The sequence below is a fragment of the Microcebus murinus genome, chromosome 2, assembly GCF_040939455.1.
Source record: "Microcebus murinus isolate Inina chromosome 2, M.murinus_Inina_mat1.0, whole genome shotgun sequence".
Lineage (NCBI taxonomy): Eukaryota > Metazoa > Chordata > Mammalia > Primates > Cheirogaleidae > Microcebus > Microcebus murinus.
In genome coordinates this window covers 113497174-113522942 of record NC_134105.1, presented here as the reverse complement: position 1 = coordinate 113522942, position 25769 = coordinate 113497174, and the positions used below count along the sequence as shown (strand labels likewise).

The window sequence follows — 25769 nt, the reverse complement described above, 5'->3', positions numbered from 1 at the left end:
CTGCTCTGTCCTCTAGGTTCATACAGAGTAGTTTTTCTCAAAGTCCTGCCTTCGCTGGCATCCTCTGAAGATTAAGATAGGGTCCTATCAACAAGTGATTTTTGGACTGTGTTTCTGATGCCGATGGCACATAACATTTTGAGAAATGCCTTGACTGTGAGCTGTTTCTCCCTCAGAAAATGCTGAGTTCTCTCATACCTCTATGCATTTTGCATCTGTCAGACTCTGGTCCCTTTCCCTGTACTCAGCGAGCCTCTATCAGTCCCTCAGGATCCAATTCAAATGTTACTGCCTCGGCAGGCCCATGTGTAAATGTCTCAGTGGCTCTCCTGTCTGGCCTCCCATGGCACTGGATACACATCCCTATAAAGCACGGGTTCTGTTGTGTCATGCTGCAGTTTACTGGAACAACCTATTAACATGTTCATCTTCTCCAGTGATCCATGTGCTTGCTCTTGTGCAACTTTGAATCCCTAGTACCTAGCACTAGGTTCCTGCCAGGCAGTCAGTGTTTGCTGAATAAAAGCACCAGTGACCAAAGTCTGTGGCTGCATGATAAAATGAGAGAGGCATGTCATAAAAGGGAAAAAAAAAAAAAAAAACCCTGCCTTTTTGTTAACTATAAAGTGAGCCAAGGTGTTAAAAAAAAAAAGTTAAAACAAAGATGAAGGGCGCTTTTACATTTTTAAATTACTCATCACATCTGTCCCAGCTAAAGACTAACTCTAGCAGCCTCCTGTGGCCTGTTAGTCAAGAGCATTTCACACTTGGGCACCACCAGATCCAGCACATGTTCAAAGATCATGGAAGAAATACTTAAAAGGAAGCGTTTGTCTCTGAAAATATAAATGTAAGATGCCCAGTAAAAGCATCAGCAAAATGTTTTTCCTGTTTGGCACCTTAGACAGCAAAACCAGACACATGACAGTGGTTGCACCATACACAATGTCCAACATCGTGCCAAAACTCTGGCATTCTGGTGGCCCGGTGTTGGAGTGCGGTGGCATTCTTCAGGTACCCTTACTATGCACACAGCGGTGGAAACAAGAGCTTCCAGAACAAACCCAGTGAGAGAAAGAGGTATTTCCACTGAAGACAGGATACTAGGGGAGCTCAAGCCTAAATTTAACCTGACAAGCTAAATTATAAATGACGACCAGTCTCAGCTAAAGCTGCTCCCCGAATCCTTCTGCTGCCCCAAAGGCCAACTCCCCACCCTCAACACGGGGCAGGGCTCCCGCCGGACTCCGGGCAGCGCCGCGCCCTTCCCGGCCCCACCCCCCCCAGCGCCCCACCCCCACCCGCGGGCGCCGCCCACCCGTGCCCCGCCCCGCCCCGGCCCAGCCCCACGTGCCGGGCCCCACCCCGGCGCTAGCGGCCCTTTAAACACCCCCACCCTTACACATTGCCCCCCCCCACGCGGACGGCAGCCGGAGAGGGACAAAACTCATGGCGTACAGCCAGTTTCCTCCGCGGAGCACGTTCCGGGCGGCCCCGGCCGGCGGGGCCCTCCAGCCCGGGCCACAGCCCCTTGGCGCCCCCCAAGGCCCGAGCTGCCTGGCCGAGGAGTGTCGCCGCGGTCTGGCTACGGGGCGGGGCCGGCGGGCGCGCCGGTCTCCGCCGCCGCCGCTGCCTCCGCCTGCGGCTCGGGCGGCCCGCTCGCCCGCCGCTGGGTGCGCTGCACGCGGGGGGCAGCCGCGGTGCAGAGGTTCATGCGGCGGCGGCGGCGGCGGCGGCTGCTGCTGCTGCTGCCGCCGCGGAGGCAGATAGACCGGGCGCTGCCGCCGCCGCCCTCCCCCGGCTCCATGCCGCCGCCGCCGCCGCCTCCTCCTCTCCGGCGAGGGGCGGGGGGCTCCGGCCCGGGGTGGGCACCACTGCTCGCAGCGCCGCTCCCCTCCCTGCCCTCCGCCCGGGCGCCGGAGCCGGCGAGGGCACCCGCCGCCTCCTAGGAGCGCACACCGCGTGCGCCCTGCTGGAGCGAGGGGGCGGGCGTGGGCGGGCGTCGGGGCAGCGGGGACCCCGCGCGGCGGCGAGAGGAGGGGGCTTCCCCGAGGATGCCCGGCGGCTGCTCCCCGCTCCTAGGCACGAGCTGAGCCGCACCGGGAGCGAGCGGCGCGTAGCCATGCCGGCGTGACGGGCGCCCCCGGCTGCCCGCGCGGGCCCCCGCGCTGCCCCACGCCGCGCCGCGCCGGCGCCGGGCGGCAGGATGGGCTGTATCCAAAGCATCACCTGCAAGGCGCGGATCCGGCGCGAGAACATCGTGGTGTACGATGTGTGCGCCACCATCGACCAGTGCCCCACGCGCATCGAGGAGACCTCGCCCATCGTCCTGCGCTACAAGACCCCCTACTTCAAAGCCTCAGCCCGCGTGGTCATGCCCCCCATCCCCCGCCACGAGACCTGGGTGGTGGGCTGGATCCAGGCGTGCAACCAGATGGAGTTCTTCAACACCTACAGCGACCTGGGCATGTAAGCTACCCACCGCGCGGCGCCGGAGCGGGTCCCGGCCCCCGTCTCCGCACTCCACCCTGACCCCCACCCCCCAGCTTTTTCTTACCGCTGTCCCCATCCTCTTTCTAAACCTTCCTCCCGCCTCCTCTCCCACCTCCCTCCTCCCTGCGCTTTTGTTTCAGTCACTGGGCGGGTGTAGGGAGGCTCCTCGCGAAGGCATTTTCTCGTGGTTTGCTTCTGACTCCCCAGAAACGCGAGGAGAACGGTGCGGGGCGGGAAGAACGCGGCAAGGAGGGTTCAGGAGGCGGAGGTGGGGGTGGCTGGCGAGTGCCCTGGGAGTTTCAGGGCGCCTTCTGTGCTTTGTGGGGCTCTCCGGGAAGAGTTTGGGGGGAACCGTAGAGGAGTGGAGTGGAGTGCCGGGGGCGCATGGGCTGTGCCGCGCGTCCTTTGGAGAAACTGGAGCGGGCTTGGAAGAGTAGGTCCCGGGCGTCTGAGCTGGAGTTGGTGGTTCAGCCCTTGCCCCCTCGACTGTTGAATCCAAGCCCTTGTCCCCCAGGCCAGGGAGGCCGGAGGCATTTCTGTCTGGAGCCGCAACCCCGGCAGACCTGCCTCTCTGGCTCCGCGCCCCCTTGGACCAGTTCTGCTAGGAGCTGGAAGGCACCGGGCGCGTCCCGGCCAAGCAGGGCGGATGGCCTTGTGCGAGCAGTCTCCAGCTGGCGTGGCGCGGGGTGTTTCTTATGCTCAAGGAAGGGATGGGTCTTTTGTCTGGGGTCTTTACTTTTCAAAAGTTTCCTAATTGCGGCGCTGGAAGGGATTCCCCGGCGCCCACCGCCGAATCTTGTTGGCGACCTGGGAGCTCTCCAACTTCTTTCAGCAGCGCCGTTGGTGCGCGCCTGGTTTCGCGGCTGCGGCGGAGACCCAGGATCGCCGCGGTTCCTTGGCCGTCAGGGGCCGACAGCCTGTCCCCGAACCGCAGGCTGCGGTGGGCAGTCGCGTCTGGGACTGTTTCATTTGCTAAATTTTCATAACTCCCTGCCCGCCTCCTTTCAGAACCAGACTCTGAGTAGTTGGCAACTAAAATGGCTAAAAGGTTTGGGGCCTGCATTCTACCTGCTGTTACAATGTAGGTCTAGAACACCCTAATTATCCCACAGCCTGTAGGGAAACCCTTTTTCTGGAATTCAACCTCATTTCATTTATTAATCTAAAACTCTAGAGCTCCCAAGGTTCATCTGTTTAATATGGGCATGGGGTGGGGGAGTTCCCATTTTAAAAGGTCAAATCATCTTTTTAGCAGCAGTTTGGAGGCTTTTTATTGCACTCTGAGAGCATGTAAGTTAACACTAGTCATAGGCGCTAAAAGAAATTTTGACAGGTCGTTTTGTTTCTTTTTTCCTCCCAAAGACTTTGCACTTTTCTCTTTAAGCATAAAAGCTCAATGCTGGAGAAAGCTCATTCCTAGGGAAGAAATGTGAGGACCGATTTCCAATATGCTTCTGCACACTGTGTTCTCTTTCTGGAAGATAGCTAAATGTGAAAAAAAAAAATTAGGGATATATTATTTTGGGTGAATCATGCCATTTAAAAACAGACACACCTTCAGAAGAATGATTATATCTGAACACGTGTCTATTAAAACTACTTTTTTTTTTAATTAAACCTAGTATTTCCAGCCAAGTCAGGGAAAGCCACAGGCAGGGCAAGGGCCCTCCCTCTCATTCCCTGGCCTCACACTGATAACAGTGGGTGATCTTGCTGGAGGACAGTAACTGCTGTCCCTGAAGCCTGGGGCCCCTGAAAGAGCAGTTATACTGAGTGTCACTGAGCAGTGGCAGCCTCACTTTTCCCAAAACTGCACATTGGGGCTCTCTGTTGCTGCAGATCGTTTGTAAATCAGTAAAAGTATATATATATAAAATGAATAATTCTTTCCATAAAATATAAAATGTACTTGACCTCAGGAGAAGTGCAGTTAAGATATGAACAGACATGGTAGTTGAACTTCCATGAATGTATAGGAGGGTGCGCCCACTTGGAACCAACTTTAATGAGCATGAACCCATAGCAGTAGTATTTCTGACCCTTCCCCACTAAATCCTTGCATCTAGGATTTGGAAAGAGGTTTTGTTTTTAAACTGCCACTGGTTTTCCTGTTGTTGATTCAAGGGAACAAAAATAGTCTCCAAGAAATCATGAAGCATGCTATTACAGATCTGTGTCCAGAGTCTACCTGTCTGTTCGTGGTTGCAGTATTGCTGTATGTTTAAGGGCACTTTGGAGCCCAGATTTGATTGAATCAATTTCCACAAATGTTTACTCCCTGAAAACTTTGCCAGCGTAAACTTTTTAATGGGAACTCATATTGCATGAAAGTCCATGCCGTCCATTAGTTATTACGTCTACTTTAGCCAGTACCTCAAGTGGAAAAAAACACCGGCAGGCTGAATTTTCACGACCTTGCAATATTCTGTCTCACGAACCATGATACAGTTAAAAGGTTTGGGTTTGAAAGTTGCCTTTTTAATATCTTTAAAAGGGCTGTGCCAGAGCAAATCCACAGCTTAAAATGGCAATAAACATCTATCTAAGGGATTAAAAGAAAACATGAGCTTTTGTAGTTTAAATTTTAAACATTTCCAAGAAGGGATAGGCTTCTAAAAGACCATTTGAAATAATTGATGGCCAGAGCTTACTTTGAACTCGAACTCAGTAACTTGGCAATTCTCAGGTGATTTTGTAGAATCCAGGCTGGTGAATACTTTGCGGCACCTGTTTTTTTTTTCTCATTTGGCCCTGGCAAATCCTGCTCCTGCAGCCTTGAACAGCCTGCTGCAAGTCTTCATCCTTCAGGGAGGAAGGGCCCCTGGCTTTTCTCAGCCAACCTGTCAATAAATAAATACTTACCATCACTCTAGCCTGGGCAGCAAAGCGAGACTCTGCCTCAAAAATAAATAAATAAATAAATAAATAAATACTTACCAAAGTGTCTCTGATGTATAGGCACTACCAAAGAAAACAAAGGAATATGCAGGCAGTCCCGCTCGTCATTGTAGGACAGGTATGGATGCATGCAGAGAAAACCAGTGCCCCTCAGCAGTATGGGAGAGAGAGAGCTGGGTGCCCAGGCAGGGTTTTCTAGAGATGAATGGACTCAAGCCCGACTATGAAGGATGGAGAGCATTCAGCTAGGCAAGCAGGAGGGACTACTTCCAAAGGGAAACTAGAAAATATATGGACGTAGGAAACTATCAGGTGTTTTAAGGGCACATAAGCAGGCTGGAGTGGAGTGTGCAGGAAGGAGAAGAGTAGGAGATGGGTTCTGAAAGGTAGTTTGGGGTCTGTTGGGTGGGCCTAGGACAACACAGTCCAGAAGAGAGAAGGTTAAAGTCAGATCTTCTTGGCCAGGCAGAGGGTTCAGGAGGCTCTCCTCCCTACCTTCTTCATACCTTGTGGGTATGCAGGAGCTTGCCATTAGAGGCAGGAGACTTTAATGATTGAACAGTTTTAAATACCGGAACACCACACCGGAGAGGTTTCCTGAGTGCGATTTGAACAAGAAAGGGGCTCTTGTGCCGGGGATGAATGAGGTGAAGCCCAGGTCGAGAGGGGAAAGCTGGTGCTAGCTAACGGCCCCTCCCATTCTCTAAGTCCATGTGCGCTGTCTTGCAGAGATATAAGGGAACGCTCCGATGGTCAGCCTAGGGCTGATAGTGTGGGAGCCATCTCACATGCCAATTTGGAAAACTTTGGCCTGGGTAAGACGTTAGGAGGTCATAGCTCACTCCTGTCCTTTGGGAGACAGCTCCTGCTTGGCTCTCTATTCCTCCTTCACAGCCAAGGTTGTTGAGGATTTGACTCCACCCAACCCCCTGTTGCCCGCTCAGTGCAATCCCAGCTGGTTTCTATTCATTCTGAAATTGCTCTTGCTAAGTTTGTCTGTGATATCCATGTTGTCAAATGCAGCAGACACTTTTGAGAGACCTTCACCTTCGAGCAGTATTCCACAGAATCCTCTGTCCTGAATCGCTCCCATCTTTTAGCTTCCATGCTATTTTTCCAGCCATTTCTTTGTCTCTCACCTCAAAATATAGTTCATCAGGACATTTTCCTTCTCATTCTGTACTTCTCCTGCATAATTTCTTCCATGCCAGTGGCAGGAAGTGATACACGGCCAACTCCGGTCTGTGATACACGGCCAAGTCCGGTCTAGGGGTGTGTGTGTCTCTGCACAGTTTCCACGTAGCCACCTGAAAGACATCCCCAGCTTGAGGTAGCCAAACCTGAACTCTTGATCTCTGTTACAACTCCTACCCGAAATCTGCACCTCTGCCATTCCTCCCCGACTTAGTAAATAACGCCTCTACTCCCTGAGTTGCTCAAGGTAAAACATCTGTGTGTCACTCTAGATACTTCCCCGCACATCCAGTCCATCGTCAAATCCTACTAATCCTATCTCTAAGATATACCTGTAATCCAGCCACCATGCTCTGTGTCCCCTGCCACCGTCTTAGGACATGTCACCATCACTTGTCACCTGCCCCTGCAGAAGCTTTCTCACTATACTTGCCACCTCCATTCTCGCCCTCCCTCCAGTCTGGTTCCCCCACAGCAGCCAGAGTGATATATTAAAAACATAGATGCTATCACTTCCCTGCTTAACTTTCTATCACAATTAGGATACAATTCAAAAATCTCTTCCCACTCTCTGAATTTCTATTCTTAAGCCATGCCAGCCTTCTTCCAGCTTTTCAAAGGAACCAACTTTATCCCAACTCAGAACTTTTCCATATGCTGCTCTCCATTTGAAATGCTTCTCCTGCCTTCCCTGTTCTAGCTAATCCCTACGCCTCATTAAGGGCACAGCCATCACCTCCTCTGAGAGGCCGCCCCTGATTTCACAGTTTTTGTTAGGGTCCTCCTGTTCTTCTCGTTCACAATGCCCTGTTCTTGTCTTTATTCAATTAGTGAGAATACTATTGTTCACTTAACTTCTGACTTGTCTGCTAGACTATCAATTCCAGGAAAGCAGATATATTCGTTCTGTTCTCTACGAACAGTGCGTGGCCCACGGCAAATGTTCAATAAACATCTTTTCAAAATAAATGAGCCATTTTTATGACCTCAGATAGTCTATGTCCTCTTTATAAATCATGTGTCTTCAAAATTAGCTTTTCATTTTAAGCCTAAGCCTAACCTCACAAAGCTCTTGAACTCGACAGTCCGGTAGAGTTGCTTGCAGTAACATGTACAGTTCAGCTGCACTGTGCCTGTGTGTCATTTTGTCCTGGTCCTTAGCACAGGGCTTGTGTCTGTCATTTCCTCTGTCTCCTTGCAGCGTTCTGTACACCAGGAGTAGTGTTCAGCAGACACTGAAGCCTCACTGTCACATCACCTATACACCTGCCTGCTGTGAAGTAGCACTGGGCGTGTGCCCCAGGAGACACAGTGTAGGACCCTCGATGTAGCACTGCTGCACCTGCGCCACTAACTGGTGAATCCCTCACGACTTGCAGAAGAGAAGTCTTGAAGGCCTTGCCTGGCAGAGTCATTTCCCCCAAGCTAGAGCTCCCCTTTTTGTTACCAGGTGCATACTGCTGCATGTCCAGTGTGGCTTTAAGTGTGGCCTCACTGGTCATAGAGATGTGTCCTTTAGGCATTTTGCTCTTGAGGACCAGCTCGACTCATCTGTCCAGAGAGCCTGGTCTGAGTCTCCAGGCCATTTGCCCAATCGGTACCCATCCCCCCTTACCCATTGCACCCATCAGGAGGGTCATGATCTGGAAGTAGCCAGAGCTGCTCCTCACCAGAAACACAAGAAACCCGGATCTAGAGTATCATATGGGAAAGCAGGAGCCAATTCCTTTATTAAAGTCCTGAATGCCCTTGAAGGGGAGATGGCCTAACCCTTTGCCTCTAATCTCCTCCATCTCTGCAAAAGAGGAGCAGCAGAGGATTAACCAGTCTTATCAGGGAAGCATTAAGCTCACTGGAGATAAAGCACAACTCTGGAGGTGGAGGGGGATGGAGAGATGGGAGAGGAAACAAATGATTAGGGAAAGAAGTAGAAAGGGAGTTAACAAATGTGGCTTGTGTAAACTGGGATGCCAATCTGCTGGATGATTGGGGAAAGCAGGGGCAGGACATGGGCTGCTGGGAGGGCACTGGGCTCTCAGTGACCTTCCCCAGGCAGCAGGAGCAAATGCTGTCTTTGGGGCTGGGTCTGCAAAGGCGTCACATGCCAGGTTAAGGATAAAGATTGGCAGTTGATAAGGAAATGCAAAAACTGGTGTAGGATATAGGATCCCAAATATCCCCTTTCCTCTCCTTTGTGCTGCCCTCTGATCTCATCTGAGCCTCCCAGCCATCGTGGGAGCTAGGTACTGAAATCGTGCTGATCTCACTGATGGGGAAATTGGGCTTCCATGACTTGCCTAAGGCCATACATGTAGTAAGTGGCCAAACTGGGACTGTAAGCTGTGTCTTCTGACCTGTGTCCTGGCTTCCCGTGTACTGCCACAGCTTGACCTGTAGTGGAGACCAATCAGCCCTCCCTGTCAGTACCAGAAAAGCTAGTATGAATAGTTAACGGCTGCTGTAACGGCGCACGGAGCTCTTTTCCGCAAAGCTTCTTGTGCCGAAGTCTAGGGTTGCCCAAAGGCCCCAAGTAGGTGATTTTGTGGCTTCCTTCTTAGCAGCCTCCTTCTTCCCTTGGCCGCTTTACCACAGTGATAAGAAAAGTGGTCACAGATAACAGAGGGGCCACGATTCCTGATGGTGTATTGACACGGAAAATGTTGGGAGCTGGGACTTGGCCGCTTGCTGCCTCCCGTTGCTCCGCATCTCTGCTGGCCAGAGCTGCGCTTGGCCAGTTGGAGGGCACGCTGCTTGCGTGATCCTGATTGGGTAATTTTTGAATCCCACTGTTGTTGATTGGATGTTAAAGCTTGTTGCTGATTGGATGTTAAAGCTTGATGTTGATTGGATGTTAAAGCTTGTAGTTGATTGGATGCTTTTTGAGCCCTACAAAGGGTATAAAAGCAGGAGGAGAACAAGGAAGGGGGGGGTCAGAAGATCGGAAGTCCTGAAGAGAGTTGTAACACTTGTTGGGTTGAGCCTGTGGGAAGAATAAAGACTGTTCTCCGACTCTTCATGTGCTGCTCTGTTCTTTCCCTGGTCAAGAGCTGTAACACTAAGCTGTACACTTGTCGCAGCAGTATTAACACAAAACAGGCTACAGGAAGTGGCTGTAATTTATAAGTTAGTTATTATGGACCCGTGTGAGAGGAGAAATAACGGGAGATCAGTAACAGAGCGTTCTGGTGAACCTCACAGAGGCAGAGCCTTTGCGGGGGGTGGGGGATTGGAGGCTGCACACCAATGGCAGAGAGAGTGGCTCACAGGGTGGGGTCTTCCTCCACGTGGGTAGAGTCATGGGACAGTCCAAACCCATGTGGTCTTTAAGGATGGTTCTAGAGTTGCTGCTGCTGTTATGTTATGGGCGTTAGGAAAGCAGGGTGTGAGTGTGCCTGTGTTGGGAGAGTTGTCCACATGAAGGGAAGCCTGTCGTCTGGGAGATGCTCCTTGGGCGGGAAAGAAGAATAAAGGAACACACAGTCAACATCTGTGTGCCTGGCACCAAGCCGGGTGCTTTCCATACATGACCTCACTGAGGGGGTTTCTTTTCTTGCAAGGTTCGGGGAGGCTCAGAAACTAGCCCAGGGCATCCTGGCCAGCAAGTAGCCGGGCCAGGAGTCAGGCCCATGTCCTCTGGCTACTCTATTTCTGATAGACTGCCTTACCTCCCAGGAAGGAGACTGTCTGAACTTGCTCTGCAGAATATTAATAATAATAACAATGGACCTAGCTTTATTGTTTTTTGTTTTTTTTTCTGATTTGTCTGTTTCCTCACTTCTTTGGAAACTAAGTTGCTCTGAGATACTGTACGTGCACCTCTTTGAATTTCCCCCGAGAATGCCGTGAGTGATTAGCCGTAAGAGCCACACCTTTGTAAGAGGCCAGGAGCAAAGGTGGCGGGAACAAGCTCCATTCGTACCGAAGGGTTCATTCCTTGGGAGCAGGGGGCACCACTCTCGGCAGTCGGGCCACAAGCTGGCTGGTCTGGGCTGCAAGGTTTAGCCCTGTGCCTGCACCTCCGGGAACTTTCCTGTGGGCCCACGTGGGCCTTAACGGGTAGCCCTGGGCCCCGGCACACAGCCACCCAGACCCCCCCCCCCCCCCCCGGTACTGCTTGTGGAGCTCTGTCCATCCCTCATACCCTCCAGACAGTTATTGTTTGAGTGGGTGATTAGGAAGAGAAGGAGAAAGAGGATTCCCTTCTGGTGGTAGAAGGGACCCCTGGCTCTACCATCAGCTCATTGGACATACCTCTGGCTCCCAGGAATTCCTGTACTGTGCCTTTTATCAAGGCCCCTCAGGCCGTCGTGTTAGCCAGGCGGACCCTGCTCCCTCCTTTAGGTTCTGGGATACGAGCCAGCTGGAGATGCTCACTGTGCTGGTTGAAGATTTAGCTGTTGGCTTCCCAGGCCAGGGGTTTGAGTCAGAAGATCTGGGTTCCAGTGCCAGCTGTGTGGCCTTTGGCAGGTCCCTTAACAATTCAGTGTTTAGTTTGGCTGTACATAAGTGGGCAATAATGGGATCTATCCTGTCTCTTTCATAGAGGTTAGGAATCAAGTGAAATGGAAAATGGGAAAGGGCTCTCCGAACCGTAATGTGCTGTGTACATGTTACTTTTATTATTGCAGAGCATGTCTGTTGTTAGTACTAGAGGGTGACTCCAGTTCAGCCTAAAGGATCAGGGAGGTTGTGGTAGGGGCCCTGAAGGTTCCCTGAGCGGAGAAGCATTCGGACTCTGGAGAGGGATTCTTGACATGTCAGCCACCACTTAGAGCTGGAGGAGAGGAGAAAGGCTCGCTTTGTACCTCTGGAGCCAGGGCTGCTTTCCGCTCATACTCAGAGGAGGGCGATAGAGACCCCCCATCCCACCCAGAAGTCACCCTCCCAGCTCTGCTCCAAGCTGGGGACTCTGGGCAGCATCCAGGACCCCAACTGTTCCTGATCCCTGGGCATGATGCCTGCAGCTTAGCCATGTCCCTGTGGGGACTGCCCGCCCACTCCTGAGCCCTCCCTTGATGACAGGATCAGTGGGCTCAGGGAAGGGGCTGGCCCAAACCAAGGACTGGAGGGTGGGGTGTGGCGAGAGCAGGTGAGCCTGGCTGTCTGTGCTCAGGAAGGTTGTGGAGTTTCCAGCTTGGATGGACAGATGAGACCAACATCTGAAATATTTATGTCTACAGCTATTTTTAATATGCTTTATTCTTTCCAAGCCCCTTTCTTGATTTTGTCTCTTTGTAAGAGGACCTCACATAATTAACCTCACAATAATCATGAAACATATTTAGGGTGACAGTTTTTCCCATTTTAGATAAGCAAGCTGAGGTCCAAAGAGATTAAGTCATGTGCTCAAGGTCATGCTGGCAAGCACGGTAGAATCAGGCTGCTGCCCAGGCCTGCCCCCTCCTGCCCCAGAGCCCTCCTGTGCCAAGTCCATGGTCAGCCAACGAGGGGCGGGAGTTGAGGACGGGAGAGACGCCATCCTCAGAGCCATGTGCATTGGGCAAGTCTGGCTCAGCCAGCATGTGGGCGCTTCTAATGGCATCATTTATGGCCTCTGAAGACAAGAGAGAGAAGACTGCACCATCTAAATGTGTTTAGCAAACGCAAAAGAAATTTTCAGATTGTCAGATTTGAACAAAATAAATAAGGCCATGTGCCATCTGATGGTAGGTACATCAGTGGGGTCACTGTGACAGGCCTGCCTGGGAAAGCCGCTGGCTCCCGCTCCTGGGCCCTGACCTTCCAGAGCTGGCTCGTGGCCTGTGTCAAGCCAAGGTGCTCGGAGGCTGTCAGAGGCCTGGCTAATGGGAAGCAGTAGATCAGCATCCTCTGTCCCTAGTTTCTGCAGCGTCCTGGAGAGGCAGGCAGGCAGGGCAGGCAGGCCAGGGTTTCTGGGGCATGCATGGCAGCAGGGACAGGCTTTGGCAAGCCCAGGAACTGCCAGAAACAGGGAAATTAGATGTTGCTTTGCCTGGGACAGGTGGGGAGGGAGAGGCTTGAAGGTAGTGAGATGCGCTCATTCTGTTAGGGCAGGGTCTTAGCTTCGCTTTGTTCCCCCTCCTGACAGTCCACTGCTGAACCTCCATTCCAAACGGCAGCCTCCACGCCTGAGCTGGGCAAACCAATTCAAGAGCTGGTTTTTTTGAAATGACTTCACGATTTGAGAATCTGTTTCAAACTTCCATGCACCATCTTTACATTCTTTAGGGAGGATGGGAGATTCATGCCACAAAACTAAACCCCAAACCCCTGTCAAAGATACTTTCTTGGCCGTTGGGACCAGGGAGCCTGTCTTTTGCTGGGACACCTGTATACTTTCAGTGGTGGGCAGGAAGTCTGCTTATCATCTGTCTCCTCATGAAATCGTAGGCAAGATACTCAACTTAATAACAATAACGACAACTATTTGTTGAACACTTAACGAGTGCCAGATGCCTCACATGCATGGTCTATGACATAGGTACCACCATTATTTTCCTTATATTAGAGGTGCTGAAAGTGAGGCCTAAAGAGGTTGGGTCAGTTGCCCAGCATTACCCAGCTAATTAGTGACAGGGCCAGATTTGGAAATCGGTTCGCTGCCAGTTGGTTAACAAGCACGAACTGAAGTGCTGCTTGGTTCACTCAGCTGATGAGACCAGGGTTTGGAATCAGACTAAAGAGACCATCCTGGCACCTTCCAGCTTACCTTGCAGGTGACTGCCACTAGCGACCAGTCCCAGCAGGATCTAGATTACAGAGTAGAGAAATGGCCAGAAGAACACAAGTGGTAGGTCAGCAGAAGTGTACTTGATGCATGGGGCGTTAGGACAGTGCAGGAAATCGTCTAGCCGGACTGCTCCTTTCACAGACAGAGGGGCCATGCCACAGGCTAGCGAGAGTAGGACCAGGACTCAGGCCCACGGGCCTTTACTCCGAGCGTCAAGGCTAGAGGCACCCCTAGCACCCATAGTCTGTAAAGCAGTCGCCAGTGGTCACCACCTCCTATTTTTCCATCACTGCTCCCCCTGATCTTGTTTCCCTAAGGGTCCAGGTCCACAGGCAAGAGATGGCCATCTGCCCAAGAGAGGAAGTGGCGCAGGGTGCAGGAGGAACCCGTCCCTCGGCAGCCCACAGAGGAACTCAAGTCAGCCGAAGAGATGTCGACACAGCTGCCAGGAGCAGAGAGACCGGCCCATTTTCAGCGTCCACACTGCAGTGATTAGCAAGCAAGAAAGAAGAGGGGCTCCCCAGAGATACCCATCGCAGATGGCAAGGGACGGGAGGGCTTGACAGCCCAAGGGAGGAGGGAGGTATGGAGAAATTGAGATTCAGCCCGGATATCCAACAACCCACCCTGCAATCCTCTTCCCCCCCACCCCGGCCCAGGTGCTGGTGGCATGCACGGGCCTCCCGGCCCCCTGCCCACAGACAGGCAAGGTATCTTCATGGCTTCTGGCAGCTCCAGAAGAAAAAAGATCCAAGTAGTGTCAAAGATGACAGATTGTGAGGGGGCCAGGGGCCCTCCCCTGACAGCAGGGCTCAGCTGGGAGGCCCCGGTGGAGCAGAACAGATGGGGGAAGTCTGAGAGGGATATCCTAGCAGCCTGGAGACTCTGTGTTGTGGCTTTTAGTTGGGTTTTACTTAGTTCTCTTTTTGTTGTTGCTTTGTTTTGTTGGGGCATCTTAGCATAGGGGCATGATCTAAATGAGCTCTGCTTACTCTAGAGAGTAAGGATAGCGGGGTGGGAGGAGCAGAGGAGAACTGGTCCAGCCCACCCCACCTTTTGCTTTGCCCTTGTTGGGATCCAAGGGGGTATAGAGGAAGGATTGCAGAGGTGGGTGAGTGTGTACCTCAGAGCAGCCTGTCACCTCTGCCTGCCTGGCTGACTCCAAAGCTGTAGTCTTTGTACCACTCCAGGCTGCCTCTCGTGAGGACTCTGGAAATCCAGGGCTATGTCAGCTAGTCCACCTCCTTGCATAGTCCTGTTCCAGCCTGGCCCTCCCTCTCAAAACTTGTACTGTGACCTGGCTCCTGCCTTCCCTGGAGGCCTCCCTGGAAGAGGAGGCATCCTCAGGTCTCCTGGACTGATGATTGGACCCCATCCCAGTGTTGTCCCACCTTCCTGGTGAGGCCTGTTCAACTCTTGTAACTCTCGGGGCTCCTGTCTGTCTGATCGGCCCTGCTGCCGGATTCTTCAGTATTTGTTGCTGGGCTCCTGCCTGCCTTTGTCGAGGCTAACTCCTTGTACCGTCTCCGTGTCCATCCCAGTGTCTGCCTGCCTAGGTTCTGAGCCCCTGCTTTTCTTAAGCCAGTCACTCTTTCAAGCTGCAGGGCCTTACCGCTGTTCTCCTGGATCCTCCGACTTCTGACGGGCTCCGTGTCTTGGGCTCGCCCTGTCCCTCTGACGTTGGAGAGACTGATACAGAGGGAGCCACGGCTGGGGGAGCAACACTGTCCTTCCCACTAGGAGCAGAGTCGCCCACCCTGTTCCTGGGGCCTGAGAGCCACTCCGTCCCCGACATCCCCTCCGCACCCGGCTGGGCTTCTGCTTTTTCATCTCATGAGTGCATCTCCAAAAGCTGTGGGCTGAAACACGGTTGAGACCAAAGTTTTGAGGACTTCCCCAGAGCAGGTGGGATTTGGAATCCAGAGAGGGAGCAGGGAAAAGGGAAATGGATTCAGCAAGCACCCAGGGCCGGCTCATTCACAGCAAGGGTGTAGCAAAGAGAAGGAGCAGGAGAGAAGGGTAAGAGCATGGGTTACTGCCCTTGTTGTCTTGGTAACCATCAGGAAGATTAGAAAGACCTGGATGTCAAGGGTAGACCCTAAGATGTGGAAAAGAGGACATTAATGGGGTATATACTGGGCCAAGGGAAGCCATGATGGGCCTAGTTCCTACACCACAAGGGCAGACAAGCTCTTGACCTTTGTCCTGCCCTGTCCTGCCAGTATGGAGCTAGGAAGCCCAGGTGAGGCTGGTACCTGCTCTCATCCCTGTCCCTGGTACCAAGAACAGCCGCCACCATAATCTCTGCTGCAGAGCTCCCTGAGATGATGTGTGCAGTTGGGTGGCTGAGCTGAGTGGCCTTAGCTAAGAGGCTCCGGAGAGGAAAGAGAGGGAAGCTAGGAACACCAAAGTGGCCCTTCCACAGCCAGGGGAGGCCTCCTCCTGCAGCGGCCAGTGCCTGGGCTTCCAGGGTGTCTCTGAGAGAGGTTGTCTTTCCAGTACCTGAATCCCATAGAGAATCTAGACCCTCTTGGTACCTGTGGGGCTGCTTAATCACAATTGAAAAGACTTTCAAAGAGGGAACTGTTCCATAATCAGACCAAGAGTTGGACCTAGAAGAAGGTTGAGTGCCAGGGGTCATGGTGCAGATTTAGGAAGGGTTTAGCCTCCTTCTGGGCTACAGGGCCCTCAAAGTTGAATGGAAGGGGAGAATAGCATTTGTCCACATGACAAAGATTTTGTGGCATCCCCATCAATTGACCTTTAACCTTGGGATCTGTGCATAGTTACTTTTTCATGAAGCAGCTAATGCTCTTTAGCCAAATGGTTGAATAGTTGAGTGGGTCTGGCACTTGAAGCAGAAACAGTCCCTACTGGGGATTGTTTGTGAACACCTGGAGCCTAAGATGGTCTCCTCTCTACTTACAAAGGGCTATGGTTTTTGCAGTTGTCATCAACAACTTCAGACTCCTGATTGAGGAGTCCTAGCCCAGATGCCCCCACAATTGAACGAGCTGTCACTGCCTAGCCAAGAAGAGCAGGATGCATCTGGATCGGAAGGCAGGAATGTTTAGATCTTCATTCTGAGAGGGAAATTGGATGCCGAGAGGTTTTTCTTCAAGATTTACCTTTAGCATCTGGTGCTTGCTGAAATGTCTAGTCATCAGAATTAGAATCTAGAGTTACACCCTGGTACTTAATGGCTTTCCAAAAAGAGGAACAGCATCTTGGAATGTTTTCATGCCATCCCCCAAATGCAAAGACATTGGAAAAACATTCATCAGAAATACCTGTGGTTAAACGGGTAGGAAAGGAAACCGAGACAAAGAAGCGGGTGAGACAGGTTGTCTTCATGGGAGCGTTTCAAGAGCACAGGCCAGTTTACAGGGTAGCATCAAACACCTGAACTGTGACAACTTATTAGATGCAGTGGTTTCCAGGCTCAGTGTTCGGCTTCTTCTCTGATGCCATCCCAGATGACCCAGCACAGAACTGAGGTGCAGCTCCCTGGCCTTCAGCTCCTTGGCAGAAATCAACTTCCATACCAGATCAAAATCCCAGTTCTGGGTTGTACATCCGTCTAACTTCTAAATATTTCTGATTTTCTGTGTATTTCTTTCTTTTTTTTTTTTTTAAGAGACATGGTCTTGTTCTGTTACCCAGGGTGGAGTGCAGTGGCAAGATTATAGCTCACTGCAACCTTGAACCGCTGAGCTGGATGGATCCTCCTGCCTCAGCCTCCTGAGTAGCTGGGACAACAGGCACGCCACTACGCCCAGCTATTTTTTTTTATTTTTTGTAGAGACAGGGTCTCGCTATGCTGCCCAGGCTGGTCTCAAACTCCTGGCCTCAAGAGACCTTCCCACCTCAGCCTCCCAAAGTGCTGGGATTACAGGTGTGGGCCACCGTGCCCAGCCAAGAATGTGCATTTCTTATGTCCATAAGATAAAGCTTGCTAATTGCATTGTACACATGTTCTGTATTCTTGATAATTTTATCTGTTTTATCAATTATTGAGGAAGTCTGTTGAAATCTCTCTATGCTATCGTGTTCATGACTCCTTTTGCAGTTCATTCAGGCTAAGCCTGTTCATCTCTTAATTTTTTGTTTTCCTCTTCATTTTTGACCCCTAGGAATTTATTTTGCCAACTCAATCATACACTCAAGAAGAAATTGGCGATGGAGGGGTTTTCTAAGATATTTAGTCTATTATGAGTTGTTTACTGGATTCTTCTGGTCCTCAATTATAGACAAAAGTAAGCTTTTAATGGCTATTTTTTCTGGTTTGAATGAATGGCTTTCAAAGCAAGCTGCCTGTCTAGGCAAGGTTCTTTGATAAAAAGGACTGAGGTTTGTCAGCACTCTGCTGTTAGGGGTGGAGAGGGGTGCCACGGCACTGTGAGGGTTTGGGTCTAAGGCCAAGGCCGAGAGAGTCCAGCAAGTCACCCCACTGGGCACTGGGCACAACCAACTGGGGCATACGCTGCCTCAGCAGACACAGTTTCTCTGAGCTGTCATAAGGGACTCTGCTGAATGACTATGGCATTTGTCACCACCTGTACACACTCCAGGGCCCTGAGTCTGCCTTGGCAAGCCAGACATTCTGCCGGAGGTGATGCTGCATTCCTAAGATGCCTTGAGCCCCCGGGAAGCACAGCCATCCTCCGTATCCCCCCCACCCCCCAGCATCAGAGAGAAGTCGCTTGCTCCAGGTTTCCCTGCACCTGTTCCCTGCCCTTACCCCCGGGGCTTGTTTTGCACTGGCATTTGGCTTCTGGCAGGCAGTCAGCTTGTCTGCTTCCTTCTCTTCCAGATGGCTCTGAGAAGGACCAGCAGAGGGGGCGGGGGGAGGTGGGAGGAGACCAGGAGGCAAGGCATCTGCCATTTGGAAGGTGCAGCCAGGGACCCCCGAGAAGCCACACATGCCTAGTGTCACTCCGCACTCAGCAGGCCGACACTGTCCAGGGATGCAGTTGAGACGTGGGGATTCTCTGTGATGAGCGGTTCTGGGATGTGGACATCTCAGTGTGGTCAGGGCCATATAAACCTTGAGTCTGATGAAGAAGCCTGGGCTAGAACTCCAGCATTCACAAAAATGCGTCATGCATGTTACTTCTGCAGGGTCTCACACTCACCCTTAGAGATGGGATTATTGTTCTCCACATGACAAGAGAGAAAACCAGGGCTCGGTATGCTGAACTGTTTTTTGGCAAGTTTACACAGTTAGGAAGTGGCCACGCCGTCCATCCCATTTCAAATCGATGCTCGCCTCCGTAGCTGATAGTGGAAAAAGAAAGTGATAGAACTTTAGAAGCTGAAAAGACCTTGGAGGTCCCAGTCTGGCTCCTTTATTTTACAGAAGAGAAAACAGAGGTAAAAAGAGGTAAAGGGAACTGCCCAAGGTCATACAGGAAGCTGATATCCCCAAAGGATGGAGTTTATTTTAAAATGTTTGTTTTTTATGACATTTAAATGCAATGAATTTAATTTTATGAACCTTCGCCATTTCTCTGAGAAACGTAGTCTGTGACAGGATGACAGTGTACAGGAATAACCTCACCTGTTGGACAGTTGCATTGGGAGGAAGGGATCCGAGCCCCTGTTGTCACCTGGCCTTCCTGGCACCTGTGGCAGAATGAGTTGTCTTCTCTCTCCTTTCCGCTTAGTTCCCATCAGAAGACTGAGCCGCATCCCAGCCACCTGCCCAACTGGGGTAAACCCTCTCCTAATGCAGATTCCCATCGTTGATGCATCACGTAATAGGCACAAAGATGAACACGAAATGCTAGTTCGTTTACACAAATAACATCTCATTTAGTGCTCATTCAAACTCATAGTATCTCTATTTCGCACTTAAAGAAACTGAAGCTCTTGAAAGACCATGTAACTTGCCCAAACTTGCAGTGCTAGAACCAGCACATAACACCAGGTTCGAAGAATTCCAAATCTATCCTTCTGACCGGCATTATGCATAGAGATGCTTCACCTAAAGAAGAAAAATGAACCTCAGCTTCTAAGCAGGGCTTGAGAAGGCTGAGAATAGCAAATAATTTGAACATCTTGTGACAAGATGTATCACAAACACTTTTACCAAACTACCGTACTAGGCTATATGGGAGGTATATCATGATTTATCAGTAAGCGAAAAAGCATTCCTTAAAACGTAGTGTCAGAGTTGAGGTGTTTGAGTTACCAGCTCTCTAGACCCCTCGTACCTTTCCTTGTGTTCGCCTGAGGTTTCTGCATGGGTCTCCACACGGGGGGAGATTCGTTGTTGTTAGAGTTGAAGTGTTAGATTAGCAGGAAGAGCGTGCCACGGTGGAAAAGAATGTGAGGTTCAGAAGCCACTGGTCACCAAGAACTCATAGCCCTTAACTCCTTGTTGACTGGAGGCACCATGAAGAAGAAACTTAGTCCTTAGGTTCAAATCCTGCCTCCTCACTTGCCAGCTGTGTGTCTTGGGGCAGATTAACTAACCTCCTGGTACCTCTGCTGCCCTGCCTGTAATAGTCATAGCTATTTCATAAAGTTGTTAGGACGGCCAAATGAGTTAACATTTAGAAAGTGCTTAGAACAGTGCCTGATATGTCATAGGCACCATGATTTTGTTACTTTTTTTTTTTTTAATGGATGAACAAATAAAATGGACAAATATTTATTGAATACCTGCCAGGAACTATGCTAGGAAATTTTTCATACTATGAAGAAAAACTTGTTGTGATTTTTATGAAAGCCCTTTATACAGCTGAACCTGCCAAGTGGTGTGTGTTAAGTACCTACGCTTGGCATCGTGCCAGGTCCACTGTGACCTTCCTGATCGGGGAGGCCCACCGGAGCAGGGGAACCTGCTAGACCCATAACGAACACATGACTGCACCATAAATTGCCTTTCCGTCCAGCCTTCTCCAGGCAGAATCCTGCCCAGTTCCCTAAAGTCCTTACGGGTTCTCACTTACTTACTCCTTGAAGTCTGTTCCTAGAGAAGGTGGGGCCTGAGCGGGCTGCAGCCATGCAAGGACGTCATCGTGCCTCCCGCTCACCGATCCCCATCGAGGCGTTGCTATCCTGGCATCGCGCCTGCTGTTCATCTCTGCAACCACAGCATGCCAGCGAGAGAGGTTGGCTGTTACCCTCGACAGCCCATAGGACTGCTCTGGCTGTGCTCTCCACACACACAACCAGCCTTTCCTGTCTTGGCGTTAATGAAGTTTCCCTCCCCTGTGTCCATTGTTCTTTTTACTGAGCTGCTGAGCTGAACTTTGTTCTTTGCTGCCACCTCTCCTAGGGTGAGGTTCTTTCTGATCGTTTCTGCCTAGATCTGGTCCTTCCAGAACTCCAGCCAGGCGAGAACCAGACACAGAACTCAAAGCCCCGAGATTAGGTTATGAACTCAGACCTTCTAGGAACCCCAGTGGCTTTGTGTGTGTGCTTGGTGGTGTGGGGCTCAGCCATGCAGAGAGAGATTGTAGGTTATTGTCACAAAGTGGTGCAATGAACCTGAGCACTGAGTACGAAGGAGGTGAATGACCTAAAGCTTCCAAAAGAGGAAGCTCAGGACAGTCCTACCAGCCAAAATGAAATAAATGCCAACGCTCAGGTAATTTCTACCTGTGTTGAGAGGTTGGCTGAGATGTCCCCTAAGGCTCATTATCCATGATTTGGCCACATTACCATCCTAGTGGCCCCATGAGTTCTGCCATTGAGCATCAGCTTCCTGAGCCACCCCTGACCCACTGTGTACTCTCAACCTCCCTTTTCTGAATCACGTGGGTACCTTTATAGGAAGCCCTAGACCCTGATTGCCCTTGGCTCAGTGCCAGTCTGACCTTGAAGTGCTTGCATCTCACTTACAGGTTATAGAAATCTCCTAAAACTGGTGAACAAGAACAACTTTCTGTCCATCCTCCTGCCCATAGGACTGCATCATCCTAACTAGCTTGTCAGCAGCTCTTTTTTTCCCCCTGCAGTTTAATGGATGCAAATGTCAGCAGCTCTTTATTCATTATCTTATCAAGCACCAGCTTTCTATCAAGCGCTGTGCTAGGCACCAGGGGGCTGTGAAGATCAGTGAGTTTAATTCAATGTAGAAAAAATGACTCAGGCAGTATCCTAAATAAACATAATGCTTTGTGGTCCCAGATGCTATAAAACCCTGAGTGAAGAAGATAGAAATTGTCCCTTAGGGTCAAAAGTCTTTTCAACAAAATGGTGGTGGCAGTAACTGTACAACATCAGTCCATTAAACTAAAGTCCTAGAGCATCTCCCTGAGTTGTCCTCAGGGAAGACTCTGGACCTTCCAAGCGATGTTAATAATAACCATCCTTCACACAGGTAGTGGAAGCTTACAAAGCACTCTCATTCACAACATCTCTTTGGCTCCTGGCAGTGGCTGTAAGAGGAAGGTAGAGAAGCTATAATCTCTCTTTTGCAAAGGAAGACACTAAGACCAGGGAAGTGATGTGACTTGTCCACAGCCAGAGCAGCAGACAGAAGACTAAAGCAGTATCTTCTGACTCATCATCCACTATTCATCCACTTTACCATCCTACTCACCTTCAGGTCCTGAATTTGAGCATCAGCTTAATGTGTAGCCAACCAAGAAAAAAGCTGCTGGGTGTGGTGGCTCAGAGGTGGGAGGATCACTTGAGGCCAGGAGTTTGAGACCAGTATGGGCAGCATAATGAGACCCCATCTCTACATAAATATTAGCCAGACATGGTGGCTCGTGCCTGTAATCCTAGCTACTAAGGAGGCTGAGGCAGGAGGGCTGCTTGGGACCAGGAGTTCGAGGTTGCAGTGAGCTGTGATCGTGCCACTGCCCTGCATGCAGCCTGGGCAACAGAGCAAGACTCCGTCTCTATAAAAATAGAAGAAGAAGAGGAAGAAGGAAAATAAAAAGTGTTAGTCACCTTTCATTTGGAAAGCTTGCATGGATGAACTCCATTTGGTGCTAAAAATATGTCTTACTTGTGCTTGTCTGTGCTAATGTACAGGTCCAAGACTGGGCATTTTGCTGATTTTTGCTAAGGTAATACCCTGTGTCCTGTCTTAGAGTCATAAAGTGGCTGGAATTTGGGGAAACATCTGATTGATCTCTCCCCTTCCTCATGCACCAGAGGCAGGTGAACGTCCTGTACCATGCAGGCCCTTCCATACTCCTCTTTGCCCAGGGAGAAGCTGTGTCTCCCTTGACAACATAGGCACAGTGCTGGTGCCGTGATGGCACCAGGCACCCACCTGCAGGGCGCCCTGGCAGGCAGGATGCAGATGCACCCTGGAAGGCTGGGTTCAGGCAGGAGAGTGAGACGAACGGAAGCACAAAGCGCACCCAAAGTCTAAAATCTTGCCTTGGTACCATGTTCAGGAGACACCTCTTACTTGTAAATGTGAACTTGATGAAAGCAGCTTTGATGGACGAGATGGGAGTGTGAGGCCAGGGACGGTGACTTCTGCAGTTTGTGGCCTCCTGAGTCTGTGGACGTCAGAGAGGAGCTAAGCTTTGTCGTCCCAGGGTCATCCGGGTGCCACATCCTTTACCGTGACTATGATGGATTCAGCCCAGCTTGAGGGCATTTGCCCACCTGCTTTCTTTGGCGTAGTTTGACATCCAAGGCCCTGGGCGCCGATGTGTAACTTTGAAGTGATGGCCAAGTCTAGTAGGTGGTGTGCAGTCCCCCCAACCCCACCCCACCTCTGGCTTCTCCAGAGAAACCCAGCACTTCTCCTTTCCCTGGACAGCAGGTGAGAGGAGGGGTTGCCTTTTTCGTGGAAGGATGAATGAGTTCGCAGAGAAGCCTCAGGGAGGTGCCGTGGTGAAGAACAGAAAGGAGGTTTCTCCCATTAAGAAGTGGCAGGTCTCCCCTTCCCTTGGGGACTCCATACCTGTGATGTGCCTTCCCCCCTCCACCTTGCAGCTGAAGATTTTGCCTTGAGGAAAGTTAGTTTACACCTTGCTACTGAAGAAAATAGCTGAGGTTTGAGAGGTAAACAGCCACCCACTCCCTGTCTGTCAGGAGCCAGTGCAGCTTAAGATGAATGGGGACCTCTCTGCTCCCCTCTCTGCCTACGCCGTTACTCTGATTCTGCCTGCTCCATCATGAGGACAGCCAGCCTCCCCTTCCCAGCCCTGCCTCCCACCTGTGCAGGGAGGCAGATCAGAATTGAGCTAATGCTTTAAAAAATATTTAATGTTCATATGCCTTCCTTGCGTAGAAGCAGTTGAAGGGCTCCTGCGATTCTGGATTTAAATCTGTCTCCTTCACTTCCTACAAATGTATTGCCATCTGTTGATTTCATTCCTGTGACACCCACATCAAGATCATTCATAAGGAGGCTGGGGCCCGTGCCTAGACCCCTCCCGTCCTCACAGCTCTCTCCCCTCCAAATGCCTGAGCGCGGATCCGTGAAGGCAACTCATGCACACATACACACAGGGCAGGCTGTCAGTCAGTCTTCGAGTCCTGTAGTTTTTGCTTCCTGAATAATTAGAAGTGGGCACCCACCAAACCCCTTCGTCCCTTGGGAACCCTCATTACTGGACCCATTAATTTGGATCCAGGATTTCTTGTGTGCCTTTTGTCAGTTGTTTTGGCTGCCTCGTCATTACTGACTCCTTAATAAAATCACCGTCCTTCTTAACTTTCCTCAAACGTGAGTTAGCACACTGTGTCACCTCTGTCCTGCAGCTCCTATGGGCATCCATTGCCTCCCATCCTGCCCTCCCCCCTCCACGCACACACTGAGGTGCGTAGGGTTTGAGTAAGGACCAAATGAGACGCTTCGTGCAAAGTGTTCAGCACAGGGCCTGGCGTGTGGTTAAGGCCTCAATATCTGTTATTAGTGTTAGTCGTGGTGTTTTAGCACATGCAAGTCCTGGCATCCAACCTCCTAATCTTTCTCATATCTGCCCTCTTCTCTCCGTCCCACTGCCTTAGTGCAAGCTCACCGTCTCCCACCTGCTTTGCCACCACGGCCTCCTGCCTGGCCTCTGCCCTCGGGCTCCAAACTCTTCCCCTCCTCCACTGTCCTCTGCACCACAGCCACTGTGGCCATCTCAATATAAATCTGATCATGTCACTTGCTCCTACTTAAAAGCCTAAAGTTCCACATTCGCTTCAAGATAAAATTCAAACTCCCTAGCAAGGAATGCCAAGCCTCTGGTCGCCTGACCTTTCCTGGATAGAGATCCAGGGGCATCTCTAGCCTGTCTCACCTGCCAGTGCCTCCTCGGTACCTGGGCCAGAGCTATACAACGTGGCCTGCAGTTCCCAGCCAGGGCCACCCTTCCTTCTCCTGGAAGACATCTGTGCTTCTGCCCTGACAGCCTTCCCTGGCAGCCGTCCCCTAATCTGGATTGGGTGTCCCTTCCTCCCACTGTCTCAGCCTCTCCCATGTGTTAATAGCTAACACTTCAGTGTTCCCAAATATTTCGTGTCTTAATACATTTAGTCCTCACAAACAAGGCTGTGTTAGCCACTGTTACTATCATGGCACATTACGGATAAGGAAATTGAGACACCGAGAAATTAAGAGATTTTCCTAAGATCTCACAGCTCTTAAGAGCTGCTATTTGAACCTAAATGGTCTGGCTCCCGACTGTCTCCTCATACCCACTGGGCTCTGTGGCCTCTTGCTCTTGTCCCGTTGACCAAACCATAGGCCTTCCTGGACAGAGATCCTCGAACTGAGAAACCATCTGCTACTCACGTTTGAGTCCTGAACCTGTCTCACTGCCGGGCACAGGGCAGGACTGCAGTTCCTTTTCAGTTAACCCTTCAGGACTATCCTGTGGTACTCAGTAGATTTTAAGACTGATCCACTTTTGCAACCAGTTGTCCACACATCACTCCACAGGGCGCCTTGTATGAGGGTCAGAGATTTAGAAGACAAGGCTCTTCCCTTGAGGAACTTATCATTTGATTGAGGAGATGAAACAGTGATACACAAGCCGAAAGTAATGATAGCAATTCTTCAAATCAAAAACAAAACCAGCTTCTTTGTTTTATGGCCAATCCTTGTATAGAAGTGGTCTTCCTCATTTCACAGCTAGATCGTATGCCCCTTGATAGGCAGGACCATGTGCCACACATGTCACCATTCAGCGTCTCCATGGGCTTCGGGCTCTGCTGCTGCCCCATGCCCTAGCCTCGGTTATGCAGTCTTCCCAGGCTGCGGTTGCAGAGGTCACCCTAAAGACCCAGGTTGGAAGTCAATTTCTAGGAGCAGCGTCCCAGACTGCAATAGACCCGTGTTGTTCAGGACACTAGAACCTCCTTTAAGTGCGGTCTAGCCCCCCACCAGCAACAATTATTTCCCATTGTACAGTGTCCCCTAGTGACCTGCCTAGGTATAGATCTCCACAACACAGCTGTGTGCTTCCATGCTGACTGCTCCAGGTCAGAGCAGGCCACCGTGCCCCTCACCATGCAGCCAGTGTGATCATTGAGGAGCTGTGTCCAGGGTGAGGAAACCCAG

At 51.0% G+C, this 25769-nt stretch overlaps 1 protein-coding gene across 1 annotated transcript in view; it reads left to right on the top strand.

Moving 5' to 3' along the window:
- Nucleotides 1–1449: 1449 nt before the first annotated feature.
- FAM78B (family with sequence similarity 78 member B) overlaps nucleotides 1450–25769 on the top strand; it is an 83579-nt gene continuing 59259 nt past the window's right edge. The window contains exon 1 of the mRNA XM_020285436.2: nucleotides 1450–2469. Coding sequence (XP_020141025.1) covers nucleotides 2207–2469 — 263 coding nt within the window. The 5' untranslated portion in view covers nucleotides 1450–2206. The remainder of the gene's footprint in view (nucleotides 2470–25769) is intronic.